General features: G+C 30.2%; 3 protein-coding genes across 5 annotated transcripts; 2 read left to right on the top strand and 1 right to left on the bottom strand.

Annotated features, from left to right (window-relative positions):
* The first annotated feature begins 176 nt into the window (after positions 1-176).
* Positions 177-13983, top strand: LOC100168816 (arginine-glutamic acid dipeptide repeats protein). Of its 2 annotated transcripts, none has more exons than XM_008182343.3 (21): positions 177-515; positions 4470-4613; positions 4682-4912; positions 5025-5123; positions 5184-5264; positions 5324-5471; positions 5682-5720; positions 5792-5899; positions 5964-6169; positions 6254-6376; positions 6669-8409; positions 8479-8580; positions 9811-10012; positions 10087-10243; positions 10304-10485; positions 10617-10745; positions 10804-11078; positions 11149-11424; positions 12881-13023; positions 13144-13232; positions 13847-13983. In XM_008182343.3, exons 2-21 carry the CDS (start codon positions 4569-4571, stop codon positions 13914-13916), a joined length of 4446 nt encoding a protein of 1481 aa, XP_008180565.1. In that variant the 5' UTR covers positions 177-515; positions 4470-4568; the 3' UTR covers positions 13917-13983. The 2 variants fall into 2 exon arrangements, with proteins under 2 accessions (XP_008180565.1, XP_029347225.1); XM_029491365.1 differs by lacking the exon at positions 177-515 and adding an exon at positions 4326-4375.
* Positions 13984-15604: 1621 nt separating this feature from the next.
* LOC100573819 (transcription factor 15-like) lies at positions 15605-17454 on the bottom strand. 2 transcript variants are annotated; one of them, XM_016802585.2, is made up of 5 exons: positions 16889-17454; positions 16780-16823; positions 16630-16705; positions 16390-16520; positions 15605-15713 (listed from the first exon to the last, which is right to left on the bottom strand). In XM_016802585.2, the coding sequence occupies exons 2-5, from the start codon at positions 16820-16822 to the stop codon at positions 15640-15642; spliced, it is 324 nt and encodes a 107-aa protein (XP_016658074.1). In that variant the 5' UTR covers position 16823; positions 16889-17454; the 3' UTR covers positions 15605-15639. The 2 variants fall into 2 exon arrangements, with proteins under 2 accessions (XP_016658074.1, XP_003240308.1); XM_003240260.4 differs by having other exon boundaries at positions 16780-17454.
* A 244-nt stretch (positions 17455-17698) lies between these two features.
* On the top strand, positions 17699-23024 carry LOC103308628 (sugar transporter ERD6-like 9). The gene is made up of 3 exons (XM_008182332.3): positions 17699-18066; positions 18244-18358; positions 21356-23024. Exons 1-3 carry the CDS (start codon positions 17971-17973, stop codon positions 22543-22545), a joined length of 1401 nt encoding a protein of 466 aa, XP_008180554.1. The 5' UTR covers positions 17699-17970; the 3' UTR covers positions 22546-23024.
* The last annotated feature ends 1893 nt before the right edge of the window (positions 23025-24917 follow it).

Raw genomic sequence — 24917 nt, 5'->3', positions numbered from 1 at the left:
TCAATTGATTTGCTGGACGTCTGATCATATGTTTGAATTTAATCAGTTATCACCGCTTATCAGTATTCGATAATAATAATCATAATTAATATTTCTGTGATACGGGAAAATCGTACAGTGACGCTCTGTCTGCGCACCACGCCCGATAGTTTTTCCCCTGTGATCCGGCACCGTCTGTTTTTAATTTAAAATGGCGTCTAAGTGATTAATATTATTATTATTATTATTATTTTTATTATTATTTATTTTCACACTAGATTTGCTATAGTTAGTCGTAAACCTTTTAAAAATTGAATAATTCGTATTTTGTTAAGTATTTTAGTATTTTAGTACCACGACAATATTGTCATACTTGTGCTCCGACCATCGCCATCCGACGGGCTCGATTAAGCTCCGTCTACAGTGTTTAATACTTATAAATAAATAATAGTAATAATAATTAATAATGTCATCTCAGTGCGCGTCGTCTACCCTGTGCATCGTCGTCCCGTCCAGAACAACGACATCTCGATTGGGTATGTCATTAATTATTATTACTGTTTTATTGTGATTATCGTAAGGTTCGTTCGACGACCGGAAACGAACGGGCTAGTGTGGACTACGCGAATGTCAAACTCGTTTCCACAATCTATGGAATTCAATTCCGTTTTGGGGGGGAAACAGGATCGTTCGTTTCGTGGGGGCTCTCTTACAGCGATCGAAGAATTCATTTTTGGATTGTAACATTGTAACAACCAATCGGCCAAGACGTCGTAAAATTTTATTGTAGTTTCGAGTACGTATATTGTTCGCTCATCCCGACAGAATTTTCCTGTTAGCTTTTCCAATTGCCTCGATATCCGTGTTGATAACAACATACCATACCGGAATCAAAATCCCTCTCAAATCTTTGAATATTTTTTGAGAGTATTTATGTATATTGAAACTCAGAATGTAAAATTAGAGGTAGTATTAATTTATTGTGCTCCATTCATGATGGGAACCATTGACGTGGTCGATTTAAAGTTTTTTGCTAATACGTCACAAAATCATTAATTTAGATTAAACTTCAAATACAAATCAGTAGATAGTCTTATAGATAATTTATTAGGAACATTAATTATTATACATCAATAATTCAATCTTTAATAAATCTTTCGAAGATGATAGGTATTAGATTATCTACTTTGATTATAAGATAATTAATGTCTGAAGTATTAAATTTGTACAATTAATTTTGATAAGAACAATTTGATTTATTAGAGGAAAATATATAATATAATCCTTTACTGATTTCTTGTAGGTAGCATTAATAATATAAACTTTATTTTTATAATTAATGGTATAGGCAGGGTCAGCAGCTAAAAGTATAGGGGTATAGGCAAGCTAGACACCTACCTAGAGGGGGATGGCATTTTCAAAAAAGTGATAATATTTTTATTTTAGGGGTGGCAAAATTGTATTTTGCCTAGTGCACTATTTTTGCTTGAGTCGGCCCTGGATATAGGTAAATTATTTATTTTTATTTCAGCTATTCATAGGTACATTATAATTTACATAAGTAGATGCCTGCTCCCTAATCCCTGTAAGCAAGCATGTGTGAGGGGGGAGGGGTATAGAGTCAACCATAATTTATTTTAAATACATTTTTAGTAGTTAACTTTTAACAATAGTAATAGGTAATAATAAGACGCTTATCAAAGTATCGCATTATCGGTGGTGTATTTTTCATATCAAAAAAAGCAAAAAAAAACTGTATTTTTTGTTTTAAACAGTATACCTATTTAAAAAATTTTAATTTTTATATGTAGTTTACTTATATGCCAATATTTAACTATTACAAAATAAGCTATTTTTAGACTAGAAATATCCAGGATATTTTGTAACTTTAAAAAAATTTATATTAGTAACTTGAAATATATATTTTTTAAACATAATTTTTATAAGGCCACCTGTTATAGTCGTACATAGATGAACAAAAAGCTTAATTGATAAAATAAATAATATTTAAAAATCTACCCAGGCATTTTCTTTTGCACATTACCATTATTGTGCCATTATTATACCACATTATTACCTAGCATATTATGTTCATAAATTATTATGAAGTATTGGGCTGAGGTTACTCTAGAAAATAATAGGTATAATATAAAAACAATTTCCATTACTTACATACATAAATTCTATTATTAATTATAATACATAGGTAACCTTTTATTGACCATTGACAGCCCTAAGTTAACTTTCATTTCAACTTCAGTTCAATCATCATGTTCAAAAAAAAAATTCAGTACCTATCATTTACAAGAGCTGATACCTAATACATTACAATCTAAATCTAAATGTAATAAATGTGTATAGATTGAAAATAAAATTGTACCTAATACTATTTTCTAATAAAACAAAATTTTATCCTCCAGCTTGGGTTAAGTTCTACACCTATCAGATAAAAGAATAGTTTTATTTATTAGTATTTTACTATGATACATTTTAATCCTTTTTTTGTACCTAATTTCTATACTAGGTTGAATAATAAAAGCTAATTAATTTAATTATAAACCACTGGCAGGCTAAGATATAAATTTAAACAAAACATTTTCAATTAATAATATGCTTAAATTCTTATTTATAGATTGATAGAAATATTAAATAGGATTTGTATACAAAAATAATCTTTATGGTTGGTACCTACCTATTTGTGAATTTGCTTTCAAAAATAGCAACAATAAAAGTTTGGGTGTATAGATTTATCCTCTAAAGTGTTTTATAATAGTTATAAGGTATGAAATTTCCACCATACTTAAATTACCCTATTTATTTATACTCTTTTTTTGTAGGTAAGTAATTTATTAATTGTATCAATTTTTCTTTTAAATTTCTTTTAATTAGGCTTTGTGTAAGCTTTTAAGCTGAATAAGTTATAACCTATGCTATGTGTTGCACAACTGTCTCTTATATCAATAGCATAAAACAGTTTTAAGTATTTAAAATTAAATAGTATTTCATAGTACCATAAAAAAATAGATCAGAAAATAGAGAAATCCAAAATATAAAATATAAATTATGCCATATTGACACATTGTTGTTTTTCACATAAAAACAATTATTTTCTAATATAGTTTAAAACCTAAACATTGCTTCTAATTATGTACCTACCTATTATCAAATTTAATGTAAGCATTAAACCCAGGGCCGGCTTGTAACGGTTCGAGCTGTGAAGTGGCACAGAGCCCCGCGCATTAAATTGCATCGCGACATGTTACAAAAATAAATAATCAGATTCGGTTCATATTGTATTCATTTAATAATTAATCAGATTCATTGACAGGCTTAAAATCTTACTATTTCTAAAGTCCCAGGACTTCAGTAGGCCCTGCAAAAACATTTCGCACATAGCCCCAATATTCATCAAGCCGGTCCCTGATTAAACCAAAAGAAATATTATATTAGCATTAACAGATTTTTAAATAGGTTCTTTTATTAAATTTATGTTAGTGTTTATTTTTCTGTTTTTTTCTAACATTGTTTATTTTGTGATTTTGATGATTTAAGATATACCTACAATTTTTGATTAAACCTATTTACCAATCTTCTCGGGAATTAATACATTTTTTTTTTTATTGACATGTTTAACAATCTTATCTGACAGTTTTCATTATATAGATATAGTATAATACAAGTATATTACTAAATTATTTACATTATTTATGTATATCCGTGTATGTAATAACTAATAAGTGTATTTAAACTATTTCAATTGGTCCTTAGATCAATATAATATATATGATATTATTTACATTATACACAATTATTATATATTTAGGTTTTAAACTTGTCATTTGAATACTGATATTTATCATTTCTATTTTTTTAAATAACAAGAAAATCATTGTACTCAAATAGTAGATAAGTTTGCCTGGGTTTTTTTACTGTTATATTTATTTTTATATGGGTATCTATATATCTATAAAATATTTTAAAAAAACAGGTACCTAACCTAACCTGTCTATCCACTCAAATTAATTTCAACTGTACATTTTTATCGAGATTTTTATAGTCATTCAAAGTTACTTTTGATTACTTGAATAAAACTATAAAAATTGCATTTTTAAAGTTATGAGACCTGTTGTTTTAAATTTAATCTTATTAACTAATATTGATCTAATTTGGTTAATATCTATAGGCTAAAGTAATGTTAAGAATATACTCTTAAGTAGCCTAGCTTAATTGAGGAGATATTTTCGATTTATTATTAGTACCTAACACTTAAATTGAATACTTCAACTGTAATTCAATAAGTTAGATAATTGTAACATTACAATAACTTATAGCATTAGTTTTATCAATCTTCATTTGTGTCAGGTTTTTCAAACACATTCATGCACATTTAAAATAGGTACCTATTTTCGTGTCTATATAGTCTTGTTTAACTATAACAACAGTTCTTATATATTACAATATATTAATTTAATTTTTTATTACATTGCCAGGTGCAGATCTTTAATTTTATAGATTAAATCTATATGTAACAGAAGAAAAACTAACTAAAATGATTAAGAAGTGAGTACCATAAAGAACCCGAATGAACAATGGGTTCGACCCAAGGGGAGATTAGAGTTGGGCCATCTCATCAGGTAACTTATAATTTACATTTTTATTTATGAAGTATTATAAACAGTAAAATTAAATTATTCATTCATAGGCTAGATTACCGGATTTTCGAACTGCTGTTAACAATTTGAATGGAATAGTTGGAGAAGATAGAGAAGAAGCTCGTTGGGTATCAGGCACAGTGAGAGATCGTGATTTATTAGTTTATTTACGTGCAGCTCGTTCCATGGCTGCATATGCTGGTATGTGTGATGGGGGATCAGCGGATGAAGGTTGTATTGCCGCATCACGCGATGATACAACAATCAATGCTTTTCACATTGTAAGTAAATAGAAAACTAATATAAAATATTGTCCAATATTATAGTCTTAAAATTAACTAGAATTATAAAGTTAAAAAACTTATACTTTTTTTTTATAATGAAATATTTTAGCTACATGATTCTGGTTATGATCCAGGGAAAGCATTACAGGCCCTAGTTAAGTGTCCGATGCCTAAAGGAATTGATAAAAAATGGTCTGAAGAGGAAACGGTAATACTAATTGTTTAGTCATTTCAATTATGTTTTAATTACTTATTGTTAATGTTTTAGAAAAAATTTGTAAAAGGATTAAGGCAATATGGGAAAAATTTCCATAGAATCAGAAAAGATTTACTACCCCACAAAGATACTGTAATTATTATAATAAGGGTTTTCTAAAATAACTGTAACATAAAACAATTTTATTTTAGCCGGAACTAGTTGAGTATTATTATTTATGGAAAAAAACACCAGGTGCAAACAATAATAGACCACACAGAAGAAGACGACAAGGATCATTAAGGAGAATCAGAACTACTAGAGCTACTAGGCCATCAAGTGCTCAAAAGGATGAAACAAGTAAACAAATTTATTATTATTAGTCTTAAAAAAAATTATAATTAATTAATAATAATAAATCCTATAAAAGTCATATTTATATAGTTACTTATATATCTATTTTAATTTTGTTGGACAAAGACAAATTATCAGTATAAGGCAGTATTATTTCATTCTTATTATTTTAAATTAAATTTTTTTTTACTATTTAAATAATTACATTTTTTCTAGGTACAGGTTCTCGCCCTTCTCCTATTTCAAAAGAACCTGGTTAGTAACTATAACCATCAAATGTTTGAATACATTTAATTTAATAATTTAATTGATCTTTTCTTGTATAGGTGATGGAAGTTCTGGTGTAAGTGAAGATGATGGTGGTAATACTGAAGATGATTCAGACTCTAGAGATAATACTACACTATTTCGATGCCATCATTGTTTTGCCACAAGTAAGTTTAAATAACAAATTTGTAATAATTATTATTTTAAAATTTTTGTTTGTCAATGTTGTAGGTACTAGAGATTGGCAAAATGCAGCCATTGGACCTAAACAAGGAAATTTATTGTGTTTTGAATGTCGAAGTTATAATAAAAAATATGGTGAATTACCCCCTACACCTCAATCACCTGCTGAGTGTCCTAGCCCGACTACTTCTGATGTTACTGTTACTGCTGAATCGCCAAGTAGAATGCGTACTCGCAATAAATCAAAAGAAACGGTATATTATAATTGCTTATTATAAAAAACTAACTCAAATACATCTCAATATAATTAATTTTTAACGAGTGACTTTTATGTTTAGCCTACTAAAAGCATACAAAGCAGATCTAAACGTAGCAGAGCAAATACACCAGAAATCAGTCAAGATAATGAAAAAAAAGAAATGTCAGTGGCATCTCCTTCAGCTGATAAATCCAAATCTAAGGTATATAGAATTCATTTCTTAACATGTTTTTAATAAATTAAAAATTCAAGCTATGTTTGTATAAGAATTATCTGCTAGTGGTCATTATAAAAAAAAAAATTGGTGACCCACTCTTCATAATATTGTTATACCTACCTATAAAATATCCTATTTTCCTCCTATCAATATCCCACACATCCATATTTAAGGTGTTGTCTGAGAACTCTAGGACCACCCTATTATAATGTTACATGCCATTGTCATGTACCCATGTATATTATTTATTTATTATTTGAATATTTTATGCTTTTAGGGAAATTTGAGTGATACACCAAAAAAACGATCATTAGATACTGATGGCGAAGAAGAAAGTCCATTGAAACGTGAATCAAATAACTCTGAAAGCACTAGTTCTGATGGATATTCTGGTAATGATGATGAAGCTCAAATTGCTACTGTAGCATCAAGTGAATCTATAAATCAAGAAACAGAAGTATCTGAAATTATGCAGACAGAAACACAACCTGAATCTGAATTTACCCCTGTTGTTATTCCTAAAGAGGAACCTATTCAAGAACAAAATATTGAATCTCAACCTGACGATATGATGATTATTTCAGCTGATAATAATAGTAGTGAAAATTTATCAATTAAAAATGAAACCAATGATGAGCCTATGAACGTTGACGTACCAGAAGAATCTCAATTGTCCATAAATTCAATTGATGAAACTGAAAAAGAATCTGTAGAAAAAGCATCAACATACTCATTGCAGAATTCTCAGTTTGGCACTGAAAATGTGACACCTTCAGATGCTGATGTTGAAGTTAAAGAAGAACTAACAACTACCACAACTACATCAGACGAGATTTCTCAATCTCAAGTTGAACAACCTATTCAAGAAGAATGCATGACTTCACCAATTGCTTTAACTTCATATTCACCTAGACGTTCAGAAGCAATAAAACCACCAACTCCAAACCAATCTCAAATACTTGTACCTAATTTTCACAACTCATTTAATGATCAAGAGAGAATCGGAGATAAATCAACATTAAATGTGCCTTCTGTTTCTACACCTGTGACACAATCTTTTACTACTCCATTTTATCCATATAACAATAATCAAATTTCAGATAAAATACATATTCCGGTGTATGAAACACAATTGGAACCTCAAAATTTAAAAATAAAACAGGAAATATCAGATCCGTTACAGTCTTTAAAAGAAGTCAAAGTTCCAGGTTACAATGGTCCTGGTGCAGTTTCACAACCATTACAAGCAACAAGCTCTGCCATTACTGTTAATACAGATTTAGCTAATATGTCAGCTGAAACTATTAAAAAGGAACCAGAACTAAAATCTCCATTGCAAGTTAAGACACATACACAAACCTCATCTGCGCCATTATTTGCTCCACCTTCGTCTATTCCTCAACCCGTAATGCATCCTTCACAACAAATATCACAATTAAGTCGAATATCTCCTGCAGGTGGAGTCCCACCCCATCATCCTTTTGCTACTATGCATCCGCACCATCCTTTATTACACCCACATTCATTGTTTGCTGCTGCCGCAGCTGCACATGCAGTTTTTCATAATCCTTATCATCCTCATGCCCACCCTGCATATGCAGGATATCCACCATATGGGCTTCCATATGCACCTTATCCTATTCCTCCACCAAGTAAGCGTGGTCCTGATGAAACTACAACAATGACAGCTCATCATCATCATTCAGTTAGTACCAGCAGCCGTATAGATGAAGAAATTACTCATCATTCCAGCTCAACATCAGTTCAACATCTTTCAAGTTCTACGGATAAACATACTTTATCCCATTCAACCACTTCTTCTTCTCAGTTGGTACAACACAAGTTAAAAAGAGGAAATAGTCCTCAATCAGGTTCAAGTCATATATCAGCAACTCTATCGCACACTACATCTTCTTCATTATCTACTCATGGTGGTGCTGGGAATACTGGAAATGGTAGTCATATACATCAACATCAGCATACTCATCATCATCAACATGCATCATCATCTGTACACGGTAAATTATTATTATTATTAATATTATTTTTCTTTGCTAGATTTATATATTTAAAAACATGATATTTAGGATCAAGTCGAAGTTTACCTCCTCAACCTAGTGCTATTAAAGGCATACCGCATCACACACCATTATCTTTGGAAGCTCTGAGAGCTCATACAGCAATACATGGTAAGAATTTAAATTAAATTGATACAGGTATATCTTTATAAACATCTATAATTAATATAATTAAAAATATTGTTCAATTTTATTTAAATTTCAAATTGAATTATTTATACTCCAAACAATGAAAAACTTTTTTAAATGAAACTCTGACATAATAAAAATTATAATAGTGATAATGAAGGTTGATAAATAGCTGCAAGATGTCATAGAGCTGATAAGTGCCGAGCCATTACATTAAAAGTTACTTGACATAGTTATTACATTAATTTTAATAACTTCCAAAGTATTGAAGTTTTATTTTTTAATCTTATATATGTAAGAGGCAATTGTAGTAATATTTTAGTTGCTTAAAACATCTTCAAACAATTCCAATAGTATAACTTACATAAATACATAATCATCAGAGAAAATATTTTTTAGAATCATTAAACTATAAGAGTGTATACCAGAGTTAAATAAAAATAAAACAGTTCTAGTATATTTTAATTGTTTTCCAAAATAGTGTGATTTTAAATCTTTTATATTATATTGTATAAATATTAAATTATAAATATAATATACATTTAAATAATCTGAAGAAACTAGTTATATCGAAAATTATAATCACACCAATGTATTTAATATATAAAAACATAAGATTATAAAAAAAAAAATTGGAAAACATTATTTTTTATTAACTGGATGTTATACCCACATCCATTGTCAGTTTTACAAATGTACATTGTTGGAAATTTGCTTGCAGCAAAACAAATTTTTTATTGTTTGCTTTAATTTAAAGAGTGAATTGATCCATATTATCATATTTATGGGTAAGAACATTATTTGTGTTTGTCCGTTTGTTTTTTACAATATTCAAATTTTTATTTGAGTTATGAGTATTATAAATTCTAATATATTTTGTACTAATAAGTAAAAATTTCATAAAAGAAACAACGTAGTATGTACAAATACAAAAACAATTCTTACCATTAAGTTTAAGGATAGATCACTTTGCTCTAATAATACAAATTTAGTTCTGCTAAACACAAACCCTTCTGTAGGATGGAGACAATACCATATGTAGATGTGGCGTCTTCTTTAATCCAACAAAACTTGGTTTAGTATTTTGAGCTTCAATAAGTATAAACTATAATTTGTTAAACATAAATACATATTAAATAACATTTGAATTTATTAACTTTTTGATTAGGTGATATTTAATAGAAGTTTCCAAATAATTATTTATGATAACAGGTTATATGGGAGCTATGGAGTTAGCAACAGGAATGCCTCCTGGAATGGAAATGATAAAACCAGATCAAATGATGAGTCAAAGTACAGATGATGGTAATAATGAAGAAGAAAGTTCACCAAGTCCAAACTTGCATGTACCACATGGACCATCTCCTGAACCTAAAATTGAAGACAGTGAATGTCATCGTAGTCAAAGTGCAATGTAATAAATTGTTTATGCTTATTAGTTTTTCTTTTGACTTACAATACTTAATAATCTTAAATGTTTTAATTTAGATTTTTGAAGCATTGGAACAGAGGTGAGTTTAATTCTTGTTGTCGTACTGATTTAACATTTAAACCAGTTCCTGAGTCCAAACTCAGTAGAAAGCGTGAAGAACGAACTAGACGACAAGCTGAGAAAGAACGTGATGAACGAGATAAATCTCATTCGGTAATTATTTCTATAATAAAGTTTTTTTTTAAAACTTTAATATAATAAAAATATTTTTAGAGGAAAAATTCAAACAATGACAAACATATGCAAGCTCCTAATGAACAGATAACTAAACCTCCTTCTCGAAGTAGCATTGAAGCACTACAATCACCTTATGATAGGGTAAATAGTTATCAACACAGAGGTGCACCAGCAAACGCCCCAATGTATCCAGACACTCCTGCATTACGGCAGCTAAGGTAATTATTTTATACTATGTTTACCTTACTACTTTATAACTTATTTTCTATTTATAATTTTTGTTCTTAAAAATTAAGTTTTGTCGTTGAATAGGTAGTCATTAAAGTTATTCGTTTTATTTATAATTTAGTGAATATGCACGACCACATGCTGGTTTTTCACCAGTTTCATTAAACCGTTCAGCACCAGGATTAGGTTTACCACCACATTGCATTGATCCAATGTTACATTATCAATTTAATATGTATCCACGTGACAGGTAAGTTAAACAAAGATTAAATTTACAAGTTCAGTTCATTAGTACCCATTATTTTCAGATTTGAATATGAACAAATGGAACGTGAAAAGCGTGAAAGAGAATTAAGAGAACTTCGTGAAAAAGAATTGAGTGATAGACTTAAGGATGAATTTTTAAAGTCTGGATCATCTGGTCCACCCAGAATTGACCCACATTGGATTGAACTTCAACGTCGCTATGGGGGAACACCTGGTATACATCCATTCGGTTTGTATACTTCACCTGGAGCTCCTAGTCAGCCTAGTACTCCTAGTAACATGAATCCATTAGATAGAGAGCGTATGGATAGACTCGGTAAAATTAATAATTATCAACTCAAACTTGTTATAATATTAATTTAATTGTAAATAATTAATATTTATAGGTGCTGGGCCAAGTGTAAATTCAAACCAAAATAATTCAGGTGGTGGTCCTCCTGGCTCATCTGCTGAAGAAGCAAATCGTCTAGCATTAGCAACAGATCCTATGGTCAGATTGCAGTTGGCTGGAATTTCACCTGAATACCATGCTCATACACATGCACATTCTCATACTCATCTACATTTACATCCGGGACAGCAAGCCGCTGCTGCTGCTGCCGCAGCTGCAGCTGCTGATAGCTCAGCTTCTGCTTCTTCACCTTCAGTTTACCCACTTGGTTGTGAGTAATATTTTATTTATACTTGTACTATTTATAAATATCATGAATCATGAAAGTACTACTTGATAAATTATTTTTATTCTAAATCTAACAAGACATTTTCTATAAAGTTAAACCAAATTGTGTTAATTGTAACTCTTAACTCATAACCTTAATTGTTTAAAAAAATATTGGAATGATTGTAAAATAAAATAAATAGCAAATAAACTCCCTAATATTATACATTATAATTTATATATAATACAGCAATACAGGTAAAATAAAAAAGAATACTTTTTAAATTAGTATAACATTACCCGTGTGCATATAATAGTTAAACATTTAAGTAATTATTTTTTTTCACTTACCTTATTAGTAAGTGTTTTGAAATTTGAAGCGGATTCAATACCGTGATTTTCTGTCTTTATCTAACACACATGTGACCTAGGATTTTTGATGGATTTTTTGCCAAACATACCAATTGATCTAATGAAGCAATAAGAATTTTAAAAACAGATTGGGAGTCTACTTGAAATTGAATTCCCCATATTTTTGATTTTTTGATATCAATTTCTCTAAAAATTGCATACAACAATTTTTTAATTATTCTATTTTAATATAACCTGTTTACAAACTTGCAGGATAATATCAAAAATGTGGGAAAGTTGATTTAAAGTAGACTTGACTGCAAATTCTAATGTATTTTTAGAATTATTTTTATAGTTTCATTAAATCAATTGGTATGTTTGACAAAAAACTGGTTGAAAATTAGTGGATGGAATCTCCTTAAGAAAAATATTTGTGTTTTTGTATTTCCTATTAAATTGTTTAGTCTTGATGAAAAATTATCTCAAGAAAAATCATAAAACAAGTATTTAATCTTTTCTATCAATAATACCAACATCATATCTTCTTTTTTTTTATTTTTTTATCCTTACAAATTGACGACAGCAAATGTTTAATTGGTAGTTCTGATTTTGGGTTGTTATCTTTAATATTAGGTTGAACTGTTAAGGTTAGCTTATCTGTGATTTCTTGTTTTTTTTTTTACTATTTTAAAATGTTGAGGCTTATTATGAGCAATTTTAAATTTAATATTTTACTCATAACTTAAAATATTGTGAAAATCCAAGAAGAGAACACCGATTAAAGTTTGATAATAGTTCAATTTCATTATCCTTAATATTTATGTTTGCAGCACAAAAATAGAACTGCTGAATGTACATTTTGGTGTGTTAAAATTCTATTTTACATGTATAAATATTAAATTTACATATGTCATGATAAAAATTGTACTATTATATAATATTATAATTAAACTGCCATGTTTGTATATAAAAGTATTCGACAATTAAAATTTTTGATTTTAGTACACCACAATAAAAAGTTTTTATTAGGTTTGTGAAGATTTGAATATTTCTACTGTTTATTGCACATATCAGTTTATTAATAAAAGTTCAATTAAAATCAATTTTAGCTTCTGGTGGTTATCCTCGTCCGAACCTTTTACCTGGGCGTGATCCTACATTAGGACTTCATCATCCGAGTGATGTATTAGCCCGGCCATTTGCAGATCAAGTAAGACCGTTCCCAGATCAAGTTAGACCATTTCCTGATCAAGTAAGACTATTTAATATCGAGTTTAAAATATAACTGTTGCTATATGAGAATAAAACTGTTCAAAATAAGTTGAACTTATGTTTGTATGTTCTATTATTCTATATAAAAATAATTTAACAGGTCGCACATGAACATTTTCAAAGACAAATGATGATGGAACGCGAACGTTTTCCACATCCAGCTTTAATGGCTCATGAAGAATTTATTAGGTATGTCTAAATGTGTTGTAGGGTTATATAATTTTAATGAACTTCATATATACATATTTCAATTATATTACTCATATAACACATAATTACAAACATATATTTCCCTTCCTCTCGAGGTTTAATTTCATTAATGTGATAAAGTTTTTTATTTACTGCATTCTAAAATTAAGAATTATTGGGCTTATTAAAATAGATTCTGATTGGATGTATTGGTTTAAGATAAATCATTAACGAAACAAATCAATTGGACTAATATTATACTTCTAAATAGAAGATAGAATTTGAGGTACACACTTGGTACTCAAATAAGTAGGTGTAATGGTATAACTTCAATAGTTTATATATCATAAAAACCGACATACAAACCTAACCCTTATAATTTGACCATGCGTGGTGACTAGTTTTCAATCAAAATGTTACTAAAATTATACAAATTATAATATGGTTGGGTTACGTAATTAAAATTTTTTATTGCAAGGTGATTTTTAAATTGAAAAAGTATTAATTCTTAAAAATAAGTTTATTGTATTTGGATAGATAATTGATTTTTAGATCAGACTTATTCAAACAATATCAATTTTAGTCGATAATAGTTGTACTTTGTAATATTTCAGGCAACAACAACAAAGAGAGCGGGAAATGAAAGTTCGTGCACTTGAAGAAGCAGCACGAGGAAGGCAATAATTTTTTCAATGTTTATTGACAACAGTATGTGTAAAATATCAAATAATTTAAATGTTGTAAAGAAAAATATTACATTTGAACCAGAAGGGTAATTAATGTAAATTAACTAAATTAACAATTATTAATGGTATTTCATAGTATGAATAAATAAATTTTTAAAGTTGTACTAACTAGTTTTATTTAACATAGTAAAAGAAGAAAAACATTTTTTTTTTATTATTATTTATATAATATATATTTTTTTAATGTAAATATTATGTGTATGCTTATTATTACACAATTATATGGCAAATGGTAATTAATAATTTAATGAAAGTTATAAGTTTAGTAACTATGTAATAATTAATGTTAGTTATTATACAACTAATTATTAAGTGTATGCAATTTTTGGTATATATTTTTAATGTTATCTATTGAATATTTTAAGTTTATTTATAAAGATAACAAGTTAAAATAAAATTATGCACTAAACTAAACATACCTAATATAAGAAATGCAATACAATTTTAAATTAATATTTAATTTTTAAAAATTCATTTTTTAAGTAACAACTTTTAATCCTTTAAAATTAAGATAATATGTGCTTATATTAAATTGTTTTAATTTAAAATTTCTTATTAAGATTGTACTTATAAGTACTTAATATAAAATAATTAGCAACTAGTTAAAAAAATAATAAGTGCAAATATATTTTATATTTGCAACACCCTTATCAAAATCAATCCGTCACACTACTAGAGATTAGTTTAATAATTGCCCTTTTAAATTAATGCATATAAAATTAACCATTAAATGCATTCAACAAAATTAGTTCTTCTAATATAATAGTATTTTAATTAAAATATTTTGTAAAAAAAAAAAAGACATTGATTGACTACTTATTATTTTGGAAAAGTACTATAGACTACAATTAGAACTCTTAAATTGAATTCATTTTTATTGAGGTTTCATAACCCTTCTACAATAAAAACAATATTATTAATATTATGAAATTACTGAACTATTAATTTACATTTCACTGCTCAAATCATACTAAACCAAAAACCTTGTTGGATAATATAAAATTATTAATCTCAGTTATAAATTACACATTTTATTAACACCGTTTTCTTGCATGAAAAATTCACTGTCAAAAACAATTAAATTGGCTTTACATTTTTTTTAAACACTAAATTATATAATAAATGTAAAATAGAAATGTTTACCAAAAATATGGTGCTATTTTAAATTAGCAAAAATAATTTTTCTTGTTAACTTAAATTAGTTTAAAAACTAATAATATAATATATATATAAATATTACGAAAGTAATTTGTCTTTATTATTATATAAGGTATAATACATGAAATGTCATGTTATAGTATTTAAATTAAATTTATTTTTGAAGATAAAAATAATCAACCAAATGTTGTTACATGTCCTTTTACAGTAACTGGTTTTATTTGATTTTGTTTTGTTTTTTAGTGTTCCTTTTTGGTTTATTTTAGTTTGTGCTTTATATTACCATGCACAAAATAAATGTATATTATACAATAATTTACAGTATATATTTTTTATTTGAATGTAAATGTAAATACACATAGCTTTAATATCATTCACAAAATGTATAAATACAAAAAACATAATTATAAATAAATATACATAATAATATTATTATATAGATTATAAAATAATAAATACATTTTGGTGAAATTTGTAAAGAGTATTTGTTTTTTGTATACTATTCAAGAATTCATTTTATTTGTTAAACAAAATATACATACATCGTAGAAACTGTGTGCTTGTTCACTATCTTCTCCTAAACAAAATTATATATATTATTATAAATGGAATGAACCTGTGTATATTACTTATGTTATTATTTTATTATAAAGTTATAAAATCACACTTATGTTATAGTAAACAGTAATGATTAATGGTATAATTCATAGTAAACAGATGTTAAGCGATTGTTCTTTTGGAAGTGATATGGCGAAAAAGGTTTATTTTACGACATGTTAGGGTAACATTATTTTGTGGTATCTTGTATGGCACCATATAACAAACTACCTACTTAGGAATTGTTAATATAATAAATCCTACTAAAACAGTAAAACGTTAATTTCCTAGTCTTGGATCCATCAAAAACAAAATTATTACATAAAGCAATTGATAATTATTATTTCTTTTGTAAACACTAAATATTAACCATAATGATAGGTATAAGTGTATAACAAATTTAATATTTATCATATATTATCTGTAGGTACATGTCAGCATTGATTATAAATAGTACTATTGTCTATTTACAATCAATGGTCATTACTCATTGATCATAGACATTAATTTATTTTCTGCGATAACAATGTCTATAACAGTTATCTATAAAGAAAAATATTTTTCTTATATTGTTATATGATCAATAATTTATTCATATTTTTATGTTCTTAATAGCCAATAGGAACAATAAGTTATGACGGTTTAGGCATATTTACCAGAATTCAGGATCTGGGACAGATGACTTATGTATTTCGTGGCTAACTGTAATGTTTCTATTTTAGATAGTTTGCGGTCGGGAGGATCAATGGGTATCATGGCCCGTAGAACATCAAAAGCCGAGTTTACACTAAATAACAAAAATTAGAATTTAAATAATATCGTGTTCTTAATTATGGTCTATATGACCATTTACCTAGGTACGTACTAATTAATATTACTAATTAAACAGTATTTACCTTTGAGTTCTGTCTCGTTCTCTGGCATTAGCACCCGATCTGATTCTTTTCTTTAAAGGCGCGTCGTTTAATTGATCTTAAAAAATATATATCCATTAATTTTTAAACGACCATAATACCATGTTTTAGTGTAATTAGGTTTAATCTCACTCGATTGTATCTGAAAGTCATTTGAACCGTTATCGAATTCCATACTGTTATTAGGAGAAAATCAATTAAAATATATTATCTCTATTTGTATATAATATGTTATGCTCACACAGTTTGTACTCAAATGATGAACAAAACCGATTTGTGGCGGTCATATAAATAAATATTAATAATAATACGATATGGTACTCTACTACTCTATATTGTGTGTAATCGAGACATATTATGTGCATTAGGTGTGGTCCAAACGATGCTGTGAAAACGCACTTAAATAGACGTGACCCCCGGCCCATGTTATACAGGCGAACAGTCTTGGTTGTCGAGATTAAACAATAATGAATGGCCAGAAGACTATTATGATCTATAATGATCCCTAAGTACAAGTGTAATAACACGTGTCCGCTGTGCGTGCATCATAATATTAATAATGTATATACTATATTATAATCATCGTACTATATATGAGAGAAAATAATGTTTTTTAAAAAATATGTCTTCCTCCGACCTGTAGAGAGCATATTATATTATAAATATAAAATATGTAATAATTTACGTTAAATATTCCGATTACATAGAATACCAATAGATTGATTCGACATCGATTTAGAACTCTGTCGATCGGAGGCGTAACGATTAACGCATTATATTTTATGTTATAATTTTATTTATAATATAGTGATCCTCCTCGGTGTGCGTATACCTATGCCGAGTTACTATTGGTTCTGGTCGTCGTTGCGTGTCCAGTGCATCCAGGCACCTTATATAATATTATATATATATACACACACGCGTACACATAATGTAATATAGTTTGATGATAAATAACGTGTACACTGTATAGTCATCTGACACCGGTTTGAAGCCGTCCAAATGACGTTGGATTTCTGGAGAGAAGCGTAGCAGCAGTGGTAGGCAGTGGCGCTCGAACTAGTCGAACTTCAGTGCGCCGTTATAATCGGTCGAACGCGTTACAGCAACTATACCTTACGCGCCTACCTATATATCGGCAACGTCTCAATAACAACAACACAGGAATTTACAATAATATTATTGTAATTTATGCGTGAAAACCGACGGCCGCAGAGTATAATACCGGCGAGCTTTTTTTAATATAATATAACTATAATACTATATGCGAGTTTAACCCTAAAGTAGTGCCCGTTTAGTTACTACGGTTTTTTTATTTTTGTGATGGAAGAAAACGCGCCGGGGCCGAGCACGCCACCTGCTGAACCGCCCGTAGTGGTGAACGTCCAAAAACCGTTGAATAATTCTTCGGTGACGCAGGTAATACACGTGCCTACTATAATTGATATCATATACCTACATGTTGCCCCTATTTGCGTATATTTTCTGTTTTACGCATAATATACAAAAATATGATTTAATAAAATATAACATTGATATTGCTAATAATACAGTATAATGAACGTGTGGTGATTTTGTTTTTTTTTTTATTTACAGGGATTCTTGGCCGTGATTTCGTTGTTGCCATGTGTGATTTCCGGGGCCATTTTGGGATTTACTGGTGTGTCCATGTGGAATTTGCCACTGTCGTTTCGAAATGCTACTTGGTTCGGTAAGTTTTACTACCCAAATTATAATTTATATAATATTATGTAATTATTCATTACAAATTAAAATCTATGTGTAATGTAGGTACCCATATATAATATTATGAGTGCCCAGTGGGATGCTCATGAGTCGATCAGAGTTATTGTTTACCTATATTTTTTTCATAACTGATTTTATTTACAAGTAACCGATAGGTAGGTAAATTATAATAATAAATACATCGTGGCTGGATATCGTCATTTGTTTTTGTACTGCGAGCTCTTCTTTGTTTATATATGTATTAGTCGTACGCAGGAACTGGTTATCCTTCACAGAAAAATCAAAACATATAATATAATGTAAATTGTAATAATATTATAATATAATGTGTAATGTTTTTTAATAGGTACTTTTTAATACTGCATGTATGACAGATTTGTAAATTCAAACTTGATTTATGACTTTTGTATCAAGCGTATGTTAAAGTATATCTGTATTACGTAACGCGTGGGTTGCCATTTCGTGTTGTTAGGCTATAATTTAATTATAGGTAGGTATTATAGTCCAACAATGAAATAAAACTATAGAATATCTGAATATAGATATTATATCTATGTAAAAAATATTTTTAAAATAATATATGATTCTGAAAACACTGAAAACTTAACTATACCGCCTCTACAGTCTAAATAATTAAAAGGTATTAAATTAGATTTATTGGCTAATTTAGCTTATATAGGAATATACTGTAGAAAGATATGAATATATATATATATGTAAATATAATATTTAAAAAATGCAGTGTATTTGGCACTATTTGCAGATGATACTTAAAATTTTACTTTTTGATAACTTGGTAGGTACTCGTGTAGTAGATGTAATATGCGGACTACGACCTGCCAAAAAACTTTTGCTGGTGTTTCCCGTATTTTACCTTCTGATTATTGATTAATAACAATTTATTAAACTAAAATTGACCTAATGTATTGTTTACGATCATCAAGTATTTTAAATAATAGTACGTTGTAAATTGTTATGTTGTTTGTGGGTCATCCCAGAAAACTTCAAATTAATTGTCGTGTTGTGTTCTAAATTTTAATGGACCGCCACCATTCCCATTTTAGTTGACTGTCTAATAACAAATCTGTTGCTTAACACAGCGAGGTGGAAGGACAAACGACTGATTAAAATAATATAATATCTAAATACTTTAAGTAAGTTATCGTGGGACTTGATGAATATTGTAAAATTATCACGATGGCTATTCACGACACTATCACCATTATAATAAATTGTTTATCTTAATAACTTTAAATTTAGATTAATAAATTGATAAATCAATTTCTTAATAACTCAAATCCCAGGTAAACTTTCCCGTATTAAATTTAAATACAAACATAACATAATATATTATAATAGTAAGTACGACAATTGACAGGTAGGTATATATGATATAATATTGTCTGCCTCCTGCAGGTATTCTATAGATGCGTACATTCTTACATGCGTACAGTTTTTCGGTAGATGCATAGTACACGAGTGGGTACCAATAATTAAAAATAATTTTTACAAGTCATAAAAAGTTATAGCCGATATTTACGAGTTACAATATTAAGAACTAATTAGGTGGTACACTGATGCCCCTACCCATAATAACTCCGCCTATGCGATATGTATATTCCCCTCAGTCTATCATGTGATTGCATAACACGTTACATCACTACAATTTATAATAATATTATTGTCATATTTTATTGATCGCTAGTCGACACAATATTACTGATAAGTAGCTGTTATTTACATACACTTATGATTCAAATGTAATTATACATTACATTATTTATAATACGACTAAAATTTCAAATTTTATTATAAGTACGTTATACTTATACACTATACCTAAAATTTACGAAACTGGTGTAAAGAATGGATGTACTAGCATAAATATATAAATCATTTATAATATTATAAATTTATGGCCAGTCATCTATAGGAAATATTACTGAGAAATAATATAAACAATGTTATATAGGTAATAATATGTAAATATGTACCTACCTATTTGTGATTTTTTACAATAATTTATTAATATTTTTAATTTTGTATTGTTCTTCTATTATATAAAAATATACCTTTTTTATTTTTATCTTTATAGAATACCAGTGATAAACCGTACCTATGTCTTTCATCTTTATCGACTATTATTATTTATTAGTATAACTAATAAATTATTACCAATTATAGGTCATTGACCAATTTTATTTTATTTAAAAGTACCACATAATCCCATGCCGTATTGTTTTCGGTCGAAATCATATAGGTATTCCTATGTTGCTCTTTTATTAGGTTTTTCGTCGTTACTGCTTCAAGATGCACAACAAATTATTTTACATAGGTACCAAGACCAACGTCGTATCACCGTAATGGTACTTTATTAGGGTATATATACATAGGTATTTTTAACTACTTTTAGACACTCTTCACACTAACTCTCACAGTCTTACTTTAATCGACATTAGTTTTGTACACATATTATTTTGTTAATATAGTGTATACCTAAATTGACAATTGTATTGCATAAAATGTAAAATAATTTGTAAATTGGTTACATATAGCATGAATAGATAATATATGAAGTAATTTTAACACCATATAATATTATCTATATAAAATCTAAATTCATATTTTAGGTAGTCAGGTATAGATATACTATCGTTGACTTAAAACAAAGTCAACAACTCCGAAAACTTGAATGTTGGGTTCAAGCCCCCCCCCCCCCCGATATCTGCGAATCCGCCTATGTATAGTACGACTATCTGGTTTGGGAATAACGGTGATTATAAGGCTTTAACATATTATATTGATAGATATTGAGTTCCAAATCAATAAATTATTTTAAAAAAAATAGTAAAGCAATTTGTGAGTTTTTGCTTCAAACCGACGATATTATATATTTATAATTTAATCGTAAATCGTTCGTTGGTATTTTTTGTAATAAACAATAAATTAATTATGTTCACAGCTAGTCTGGCCGCTCTGGGTGCGGCAGGGGGCTGCTTGATCTCTCACAGCTTGATGAACGCGTTCGGACCCCGGGGCTCGGTGCTGCTGAGTCACGTGATTTGCGCCATCGGTTGGTTGATGACGTTCAGCAGCTGGACCACCACAAACCTGCTCGTCGGCCGCGTGTTCACCGGCGTGTTCGTGGGCGTCGTGTCGGTGGCGGCCACCGCGCACAGCACCGAGTGTTTCCCGGCGCGACCCACCGCCCGGCCGGTCGTCTACACCGCCATCGGAGTTCTGTGCATGTACCTGGTCGGGTCACTGCTCAACTACGCTCAGACAGCCGCCGTGGCCATGGTGGTCACCATCGTGTCGTTCGTTCTCGTCCGGTCGTTCGTGCCAGAGAGCCCGGCATGGCTGGAGTCCCGCGGCCGCACGGGTGACGCCGAGTACTCCAGGCTCAAGTTGAGACTCCAGCGGCAACCGGACGCCGAATCGCTGGAAGACGGCGTGGAACCCTCGACCCGCAGTGCCGGAGACAGATCTACATCGACCGAGGCCATCTACCGGAGTGTCCACCGGCCCGAGATCTACAGGCCGTTGTTGACGCTGGCCTTGCACCTGGCCCTACAGCAAATGTCCGGTCCGATGGTGTTTGTGTCGTACGCCTCGCAAATGGTGGACGACTCTGGCGTCCGCGTGCTCAACGGCCACTTCGTCGCGGCCGTGCTGGCCGCGTTCCTAGTTGCCGGCGCCCTCGTTTCCACCGCCATGAACCACCGGGAATCGTCGGCCACACTTGCGGCCGCCGGCACGCTGACGGCCGGCGTGGTCATCGCCGTATACAACCTGGTCCGCCGGATGTTCCTCAACCGGCTCGGCTCGCAGCTGTTGAGCTTCGTCCCGTTGCTGGGCATGATCGTTTTTTCCATGTCCAGCAGCGTCGGTCTGGTGCCTCACTCGCCCGTTCCACGCTACGCGGCGGGCGAACACGTGGCCCTAGCGTTCGGGTACACCGTCGCCTTCGCGGTCATCAAGTGCTATCCGTACGTGTACGCCGCCGTCGGCTGGTGGGTGTTCGCTGTTTTCGCGGTCGCGTCCGCCCTGAACATCGTTTACGGCGTCTTGATGTTTTCCGAACCGGAGTCGTCGTCCAAGCAGAAGCGAAGCACCGCGGCCAAACGATCGTCGGTCGGCCCTGCGGTTTAACCATATATAAATATACCACGGCGATAATACTCCGTTTAAATATAATATATTACATTTTTCCCCATTCTCGAACACGAGATTTGAGTACGACATAGGAAAACGATTTAGAACATTGAACACGCATACACACACACACACACTCTAAACTCACTCAGATACAATGTTTTGAATCGTACTACTTATTAGCTTATTATATAGTGATTAGAATAATTATTGTAATTATTACGAAAATGTCTGTGAAGATTTATCATATTATATTATATACACCTCCGTGCCTCCCAATTTTATTACATAGGGTACCCATATTTTATTCAAAAGTACGTTTTTATATATATTATTAAATTTTATTGTATATTATTTTACCATTATTTACGTGTATGACCATATATTATAAAATATAAATATACGATATTCACCCGATTTAAATGTTGACAATATTACCTATACATCTATACAATTATACCTATATTATATTATAATGCCGTGTTCTTGCATCTTATTTTATTGTATCGTTTATCAGATCCTAGTCCGGCAGTTTACCAATTTCGCACTCTAAACATTTAGGGTCGATATAGCAATTTAAGACCTAGGAGCAAGTGCAGGGCAACAACGGGTCATCTCCATATTATGAAAATGTTCAGGGCAGCCATTTCAAAATTCTTTATCCTATTTATTCCCACAGAAAATTTTAAGTTTTTAACGATTTGAAAATGCGTAAAAAAAATTTGGCTGTTGCCAATGATGCAATATTAAAGAAATTGAAGGCGGCAAAATTAAGCGACTATATCGGTAAAGAATAGCGGCATTACAATTTTCACCTTAGCGCGGAAAATATCTACCAAATTTGACTAGGCTTAAATTTAGACCATAATTTTTAATCGAAGGTTACTCCAGGATGAGTGTAACTTTTTAATAAATGTTTCGTGAACATTACTCATTTGGCTGAAGATGATACTGTCTTATTGAGATGAAAACTTACCAAATCGTTTTTAAATCAGTTTTCAACTTCGTTTGGGAGATGGTAAACTGCGGCAAAATTAACCTTTTTCTAAAAATTGATATGTAAACTGCGGCAAAAAAAAATTATGTATCTTATAGGTTTTGTCGCAGTTTGTATAGTGTAAAATTTTTTTTGCCGCAGTTTACATATCAACTTTTAAAAAAAGGTTAATCTTGCTGCAGTTTACATACAGCCACCTAAGACCTAACTCTACCTTTTTTTTTTTATAGTCAAGGCCGTATCCAGAATTATATTTGTTATGGGGGAAAGCGGGCGTCCAAAACTTGTATATTATAATTTTATTGAATTAAGGTTATGATAATTGGTTAAAGACATATTAAAATATATTGAAGAAATTCCAGGGGGTTCCAGACCCCCTGGACCCCTCTCAGATAAGGCCTTGATTATAATCACCACTTAATCCTAGGTTCTGGATATTTCCTTACCAATGTTGTCCTATAGATGTAATATACATTAAATTGGGTTGCTACAAGTAACTACAACCAAAGAATAAATTCTAAAAAGTTATACATCGACTATTGATTATTAAGCAATTAATTATTCGTTAAATTATTGAGTACCTAAATGAAATAATCAATCACATTTATACTCTAGATTTTACCTATGATTTATGATTTAAAGTATAATATAAATAACAAACAATTAATATTTCCTCGAATAAATTAAAATTTTAAAAACATTTATTATCAACCTAGTACCAACTGAGTATGGTGAATGGTGAGTCATGAGCACGATTAAAGATATACTAGTATATCGATAATCGTGGTCATGAGTAACCAAAAGTAAAAGATTATGTCCTAAATGTTAAGACTGTGATAGTACCTATTAGTGCCCATTATTTTTTCATAATAAATCAGTTAAAAACTTTTTCCAAACCCTTTCCTAGTCAGAACAACAATTTTTGTAAATTTTTTTTGGCAAAATTGTTACACGACGTTGCCGTAGCCTATCTAGCATAGTTTTGAACATCACTCGGAAATCCTTCAGCTCCAAAATTCAAAAAACGTAAAATTTGTATTATAGAAACCATCAACAGGTATGTCGTCAACACCTTAATTCAAAAAAAATTACATTTACAGAATTTTTTACTATAACCGTTTAGATCGCCGTTTAATTAAACAATATTGCACAGTTTTAGGCGGCTAAATGAATTCCTTCCTTATAAAAATATAAGTAACATAATCTTCGTTTTAAAAACTGATTTCAATCCCTTTCATGGTTTAAACAAACATATTCGACAAATTTTTTTGGCCAAATTGTTAATCGACGTTGCCGTAAACTTTCTCGCTTAGTTTTGAATATAGCTTGAAAAAACTTCAGCTCAGAAATTCAAAAAACGTAAAATTTGTAT

This window comes from Acyrthosiphon pisum, chromosome A3, assembly GCF_005508785.2.
Source record: "Acyrthosiphon pisum isolate AL4f chromosome A3, pea_aphid_22Mar2018_4r6ur, whole genome shotgun sequence".
NCBI lineage: Eukaryota > Metazoa > Arthropoda > Insecta > Hemiptera > Aphididae > Acyrthosiphon > Acyrthosiphon pisum.
The sequence above is the reverse complement of the archived record's forward strand: the minus strand, read 5'-3'. Positions and strand labels throughout refer to the sequence as shown.

Bases quoted from the DNA above. Each gene is read 5' to 3' on its own strand.
- LOC100168816 (XM_008182343.3), top strand. From the start codon at position 4,569: ATGGGTTCGACCCAAGGGGAGATTAGAGTTGGGCCATCTCATCAG. The intron at 5,721-5,791 runs GTTAGTAACTAT...TTTCTTGTATAG, and splicing joins TCCTATTTCAAAAGAACCTG to GTGATGGAAGTTCTGGTGTA. The intron at 5,900-5,963 runs GTAAGTTTAAAT...TCAATGTTGTAG, and splicing joins CCATCATTGTTTTGCCACAA to GTACTAGAGATTGGCAAAAT.
- LOC100573819 (XM_003240260.4), bottom strand. From the start codon at position 16,822: ATGGAATTCGATAACGGTTCAAATGACTTTCAGATACAATCGA. The intron at 16,706-16,779 runs GTGAGATTAAAC...ATATTTTTTAAG, and splicing joins TGACTTTCAGATACAATCGA to ATCAATTAAACGACGCGCCT. The intron at 16,521-16,629 runs GTAAATACTGTT...TTTGTTATTTAG, and splicing joins GAACGAGACAGAACTCAAAG to TGTAAACTCGGCTTTTGATG.
- LOC103308628 (XM_008182332.3), top strand. From the start codon at position 17,971: ATGGAAGAAAACGCGCCGGGGCCGAGCACGCCACCTGCTGAACCGCCC. The intron at 18,067-18,243 runs GTAATACACGTG...TTTTATTTACAG, and splicing joins ATAATTCTTCGGTGACGCAG to GGATTCTTGGCCGTGATTTC. The intron at 18,359-21,355 runs GTAAGTTTTACT...TTATGTTCACAG, and splicing joins TCGAAATGCTACTTGGTTCG to CTAGTCTGGCCGCTCTGGGT.